Source organism: Apteryx rowi, unplaced genomic scaffold (genome assembly GCF_003343035.1).
Source record: "Apteryx rowi isolate R43461 unplaced genomic scaffold, aptRow1 scaffold_40, whole genome shotgun sequence".
In the NCBI taxonomy this organism is placed as follows: Eukaryota; Metazoa; Chordata; class Aves; order Apterygiformes; family Apterygidae; genus Apteryx; species Apteryx rowi.
The window spans coordinates 3994310-4001567 of NW_020450530.1; the positions used below are offsets into that span (position 1 = coordinate 3994310).

Genomic DNA, 7258 nt, shown 5'->3' on the forward strand with positions numbered 1-7258 from the left:
AATTTGCTGTGCTTAGTGCTTTACATTCAGAAACTTACAATTCACTAATCCTAACATAATTAGAAGTTTAAGTCATTAGAGCCCGAACACTTACAGGAGAGAGAGTGATGAATTGCCACGATAACGTGTGAGATTCTGAGAACACCGAAACCATGATCCCGACTCATCAACCGTTCAGTGGTAGCCCCAAGCCAGAAACCTGCTTTTGCCTTTTCAGAGGCCCATCTTTTTTGCCCATCAAGTTAAGAAACGTTTTCACCCAGTTCTCTATATACCACCCCAATGAGGCGGCTTCCAAGGCCAATGACTCAAGTTCAAACTTGGCAGAGACAGCCAAAGCAAGCACTGCCCTGCCCTACTGTCAGAGGTCACTCTTTCCAAATTGGCATGGCCAAATACTATAGCTGTTCCTCATTAGAGGTGAGCTGCTATCATTTTCCACTAGCATTAAGATTTTTGCAAACTACAGGAAATAAAGAAGGGGTGCGTAACCCATTCAGCCATCCCTGGCCTTGACCCCAGTGCAGGTAAACAGAGCTACTAACTGCATTGACTGTTCTCACTAAATCTGCTGCCAAACACAAGTCAACAACTTGAGTCTCTTAGCTGAGGAACAGAAAGCCCGAGTCAGACAGTCACTGACAACCGCAGAATGAGTTTTTCAGGAAATCTTAGGATGTGCTGCTGGCCGCCAAATCTACCAGCAGAATCACCAGGCTTTTTTTGTAAGAGGTACGGACGCCACTTAAGCAACACAGACGTGTTCGTAGGTTGATACTTCAGAGAGGGAAGTAGTGATAAATGTCAAATGTGTACATCTCACAGCATGAAGCAATCATTTACATTCCTTTTCCTGCTCAGCCCAGTTTTGCAAAGGAACAGGTGTTTCTGTGCCCCATTAAGAGAAACATGTTCTTTTCTTTAAGTTGAATTGAAATACATTTCCTGTTTGCCTCCACTGCCCTGCCTTTATTAAGCATATTCCAGCTCAGTGTCCCTTTCTACTCCACTGCATTATTAAAACTTATTATTTTGCTACAGTTCCCCTGTAGTTCAAGGGCACACATGAGAACATGCAGTATTTTAGAACACAGATGCATTTTTAATGATTTAACATATAGGATAGACAGGATTTAAACAGCTTGACAACCCGGGAGGGAAGATGCAGTTTCTGTCCCAGCAAAAGGAGGATGGTCACGATACACTTCTGATCACCTATTTTTCTGGAAGAGACAGAGGCCAGGAATTCCCACAGATGTCTGAATCAGGTTAGTTCTTACGATTTCTTACCATCGCTGCTTCAAGCAGTGGTATAACCAGCCAAGGAATTAATACTGAGTTGGAAAAGAAAGTGATAGTAATCCAACAGTATCTTGATCTCATCAGTAGCAGTGCAACAACATGAAGTGCTGGAATACAGCTCAGTAGGAATGATATAACAGACCAGCCTGACTGCCTTCTCTGAGAAAACCAGTTATGAAATGGTGGAACAGGTGTGAAAAGTCTGTTTAACACTGAAAAGCGAAGTGAATAACCTCTGCTAGCCTCTCCAGACAGCATTTCACGCTGCATCATGTCTGCTGCAGCAAGCTGCCATAGGATGGCAGCAAAGGGGAGAGAGGTGTGTGACTGGATAAACTGCTAACACTAAGGCTTTTAAGCTTTGGAGAAACAAGATTTTCAGGAGAATCTGCTGACAGAACCATTATCTCACTTGATGACTTCTGGGAAAGAACAGTGAAAACAATACAAGTGGATTTTATCAGATGGCTGGTAACACCACTTCTTGTTTGCGTCACATGCAGGTTTAATTGTGAGCACAAGAGAATATCCTGCAACAGCATTCTTCAGATAGTCTTTACACCAGGATACTCCAGAGTGTTCAATTTTTTTAAGCCTCTGTAGATTGTTTTTATCTCAGACGGGCAATAGAAAGTGCCAGTTTAAACAAGCGTACACAAAGTCAAACGTCATGGAATCACGCTCTAGCTGCACAGAGATGGCTGAAGTAAAAAAAAAAATAAGGGAAATGAAGCTTTCTATATATATTTAAAAAAAAAAAAAGCATGATTTTGTCTAGTGCTTGGAGCTTACATACTGACTTTCAGGAAGAATAGAAATTTAGTCAATACCCTACAGCTTCTCTAAAATCTACTCCCTGTTGAGTAGCCTTACTTAGTCTTTAGAAGGAGATGGTTTAAGCTGCAACTTTAGAGAGCCATAGGAAATTGATGGGAGAACCAACACTGTCTTCTAGCACGGTTCTGACGAGACAGAAATTTAAGAACAGCAAGTATGTCATGCTGCAAATCACAACATCGTGGCTGTTTAACTGAACTCCTACGACACAGCTGTCCTCACCGGAGGGCTTGCACAATGTTCTGACAGTCTAGTGTAATTACTTAATATTCAAGGACATTTTGTTAAACCGGGATCCTAGACAACTCCACCCTTTGCCTTCTGCACAACCAGGAGGGAAGTACATTAGAATCACCAGGACATGAATAAATTCAAGCAACCAAATCTTCAGTGCTCCCAGTGAGAAAGTGGACTAGCAGAGAGCCGTTCATAAGACTAAGACTCTTCTTTGAGGAAACTGTTGCAGAGCAATGAGGAAAGCATTACAGACAATAAACATGTCATCCCAGGCAAAACCCCGCTGTCCTCTCATGTTATGGGACTTTGACAGAATAACAACTCCATTGGAGTTCTGAGTGCTTTAAATTCACCTAGGAGGAACTTAAGCACTGTAGTGATCCTAATACAAATCCTTGAGACTAAGGAGAAGAGAGGGAAAAAAAAATAAGCAATTTTAGTCAGAATGTAAAATATCCTTTCTACCCAATATAATGAAATAGGAACTGAAAGGCATCAACAACTAGCTATGTGAAACATCAATACTTTCAGCTAGCAATCCATATAAACTGAATAAATAATTCATAATTACATATGTAGTGTACACCATGCATGTCAGAAAGTGCTCCAGAGAGAGAAGCACAACAGGCATGCTTTACCCTCTAAAAGCAAAAATCCTCTAATTATTACTGTCAATCTGGAAAGTCTCTGGACTGCAGAGACACAATTGAACCTTCATGCACAACTGCAAAGCTATATTAGATAATTTTTCTACACTGTTCTATAGCCTAAATCCACTCCGTGCATCCTAAAATGCTAGCTATTTGTTTAGAGTAAATATTTCAGTATTCAAATGTCCTCCTAGTGCTCAAAGCAGTCGTGTAACAACTGAAGATTCAGTCCCAGAGAATTCAAGTCCCTTCCTTACACTGTACAGCTCTGGGTTTGTCCCTGAAAACATCATAAGCCATTCACACTGAAGCTCTTGTAAAGCAACAGCTGTTGCCTTGCTCTTTTGGATTCCAGTCTCCAGCTCCTTCCCCTTGGTGCTCAGATCATGCAGCTTTCAAACAGGCAGAAGCTCTGGGGGATACTCGCCATAGCAGTACTTTGCAATAGGATCTCTGTAGGTGTTTTCATGCTGCACGCTCTGTGGGGAAGAGGAGAAGCCTTAACAATACATGTTAAAACAAGACATCCCTGCGCTACGAGAGGCAAAACCCGAAGCGTTTATACGTATGCAAAAAATTTCCAAACAGGTCTACCCATTACAATGTCATCTAGGCTCAAACAACACTGCACCCCCAACACACAATAAAAGTCAGGTGCTATATTACAGTACTCTAATGTTGAACTGTACCCAGAAATTCTTTTTCAGGAAGCTACAGAAGTAGGTAGGATCAGACTGAGCATCCCAAAAGTTTAGATATGCTTAGGCAATGCTGTCAAATGCTATAGGGAAGCAAGGCATGAAGTTGCTGCTTCAGATGTGTGCGCTTTTGGTAGGAAAAGCTGGAGTTCAGATACTACATGTAAGCAAAGCTTTGGAGATACAGATAAGGAACTATGCCCCTTGTTTACAATTCATCTCTAGTACTACATTAACTACTTAAGCTGCACCCCATCTCCACCAGCATTTTCTAAGAGGTCTAATGTTTGCTTTTGGCCAAAACTTCTAATAAAACCACTGTAACTTTACTGGGTAACAGAAGTTCACCTTTGTTTTTAAAAAGTAAAAAAAAAAAAAAAATTGCCGCATACTTTTTGCTTGAGTGGCTATGGAGATGAATGTATGGGAAAATCTAAAAACATACCTTAAGATAAATAGCATCTCTGAAGCTACTGGGAACAAGTCACACTGGGGAAGATCTCGTAAGGATGAAAACAATTCAATGAGATCTTCACCAGCCATTAAACTCAGCCGGCCTCTTTCTAGTTTAGCTAGAAAGCTCATCCTGCTCTAAATATACGCAGTGCTCTTTATTTATTTTTGATGTTATTATTTTGCCTTGTTTAATCAAAGGACTGCCTTCAGATTAGCTCTCAGCCATAGCCTCAGTACATATACATATGCCCGTGTGCGTAACAAAACAGCCACTCATAGGACCAAGCCCCATTCTTCAAGCGCACATTTTGGGTATTGCCTTTTTTGAGCCCTCCAATTCACACTGGACATATACTTGTGTCTCACCTGTGATGAAGTTCTACATTTTGCCAGACACAACTCAAAGCGATCTTCCACTGCCATGAAGAGGTTTTGGAAAGCTATAGCTGCCCGGTTCAAGAAACGTTCCAGGAGATGTTGCTAAAACAGTTTAAAAAAATTACTTAACATGGAATAATCAAAACCCATATTAACTTACACCGACCAAATTCCAGAGGAATAGCAAGCAGTTCCACTTAGCATTTCTAGAAAGCATTAAAAGGTTAACACACCAAGGAACCTCAACCATAATAAGAAAATCTAGAGGAGCCTTACACTGTGCTGGGCTAATGGAATACAGGGAAGTGCACATCATAAAACTGATACTGGTTGGAATAACTATTCTATCATCACTTCCCTTCAGCAAATGCAATTCCATTGAAGTTGAAACACTTCACAAGGCTCCCAATGCTTCCTCTCAAAGGTGGGAGGGTTTTKTTTTTTTTTTTAAACTTATATTTATAGCTTGTCACATGGTCCTAGCAGGCTTTTCTCATCCCTCTACGAAAAGGAACTGTCCCCTCTAGGGAAAAGGGTTCCCACAAATAAGCATCTTTAGCCACAGAACAACCTAAGCAGACTGAGAACACCTGAACAGAGAAGTTCTACGCACTTTGTTGGGCTGCAGGCAACAGGAAACGCAGTACTCGTATAYGCTGCAGCAGCCGTTGGGAAGGCAGCTGTCGCAGCTGTACAGCTTGGTACTAGGCACATTGACGTTACAACAGCCATTGACTAGCAGGTCCTTCCTCTCACAGATGTAGCCTGAAAAACAAAAACAGTAGTAACAACTGGCAAGACTCATTCCTCCGTATCTTCCATGGGAACAGGCTCATGATGAGTAGAAATGCTATAGTAAGAAACGCTTTATTTTGGAATGGGTTTATTTACCATTTAGTAGAATATGATCCTCAATATGACCAAAGTCCTACCTAGCAATTCTTTGAAATGGCATTCGGAAAAAGGGCTGAGTTTTACAACAGTCTGGCACTGCCTGCACAACTACCGTGTACCTACTGTAATACAGTATACACAATATCACCTTAAAATGCAAACTATGCAAGTTCTGATATCTTTTTGGCACAGTTTGTTGTTGTGACTGGAAGGGATAATTGTAAGCATATCAGTGATTTTAGAGACTTCAGTGAACCAGCAACGAGCATAACTCAGGTAGTACTAAATTTAATATTTAACACAGAATATGACAACTTTTTTGAACAGCCTTTGATGCCTGGTCAAGAGACATCCAGTGCTTGAACAACGCAAAGCACATTGGAGATGCATGTGCGCACAGGAGAAAGACTCCATGCACTTAAAACACACAGCAAATTGCTTCCAGAGCCTAGGGCAGAGACATGCTTGAGTCTACAAGGGTCAGGTGAGCTTGTTAGCTGTGGCTGAGCATTAATTACACCAATCCTGAATTGCCTCCATACAAGGCAAAGTGTCCAAGTTCTGTGCAAAGCGACCGGAGTTCTTCGAGTCTACGGTTAGACTCGCCTGAGCTACTACGCCCAGCAGGACCCAAGCCTGCTGCGCACAGAACCACCGCAGCAGTGTCTGCAGCCACAGCARACCCAGCCCGGCCTTCGGATGAACTGCCGACAGCCGAGCTGCCCGCGGTAGGGACGCATTGGTAAGGAGTGGTTGTAACCCGGATCGATCGGGCAACAGAGCATTCAGCACTGCAGCACACAGAGGAAAGTCTCGGGGTTAAGCATACCCAGTTCATCYGTAATGAGGAGCTTCCCCTGAACCGAATTCCTGCACTGGTTACTCAGCTGACTGCTGTTTCCCAAGCTGAACTGCACCTTCCACACGATGGGCTGCTCGTGCTCCTGCACCTGGAGGAGGCTGCGGTCCCGCACCGTCCTTTCTTCCTGCAAGGAGAGACAGTAACGCAACCAGGCACACAAGCGCTTTCTCTCGTTCAAACCCACGCGCTCCTCCCTTGATTAAAGACTGCTAACTGTTGTAAATCCCACGGCACAAGAAACGCAAAAACCCCATCAGTGGAGCAAGCAGCACAGTACTTGCTGTAGCTACAGAAAGCAACATAAGTCAATAAAAACGGGGGCATGCGAGTTCACCGCRGCTAACACAGCTGCACTCAGTTACTGCCAACCACAAGGGTAGCACAGGTCCTGTCAAACAGCCCTGGGGCCGCGTGTTTCTCCCTTCTGCAAGTTCTCTGCTGTAGAATTACAGTTTGCAAGAGATATCATACAAGAACGGTCAAGTCCCCCAGAGTTTGTTTTTTTGTTTTTTGTTTTTTCCCTAGCATCGGTTCCAAAATGCTCCAGCATCAGTATCAAGACAAGAAAAGAGAAAATGTAAGAAAAATGCCATTATTTTTATTTTAAMAATTACGGCGCAGTTTCTACGGGACCACGTCCTCGAGGCGCAGCGACAGCGCCCCAAGAACAGCGCCCCCGGCACACGGGCTTGTTTTGCCCCCCCCCCCCGGATTTTATTTTCGTTCCAGCGCTTTAGGTTGCCCGTTTCCGGAGGAATTTTAGAAAAAAAGGCACGCGAGGGAGCAGGCCTTAGAGCGACCCCCCCCCGCAGCTCCCCGAGCCGGGGCCGGGGCCCGCCGGGCGGCACTGACCTGCTTGAAGGTGCTGCTGAGGAAGTAGACGAGCGAGAGCCCGAAGACGACGCCGAGCACCCAGCGCTTCCTCAGCAGCCGCCGCCACAGCA

General features: G+C 43.7%; 1 protein-coding gene across 1 annotated transcript; it reads right to left on the reverse strand.

Moving 5' to 3' along the window:
* Positions 1–377: 377 nt before the first annotated feature.
* CUNH12orf49 (chromosome unknown C12orf49 homolog) lies at positions 378–7253 on the reverse strand (the record flags this gene model as incomplete). Its single annotated transcript, XM_026075272.1, has 5 exons — positions 378–3505; positions 4547–4660; positions 5172–5323; positions 6282–6438; positions 7167–7253. Coding segments are annotated over 5 exons (594 nt in total), but the record flags the coding sequence as incomplete, so codon positions are not given.
* Between the last annotated feature and the right edge of the window lie 5 nt (positions 7254–7258).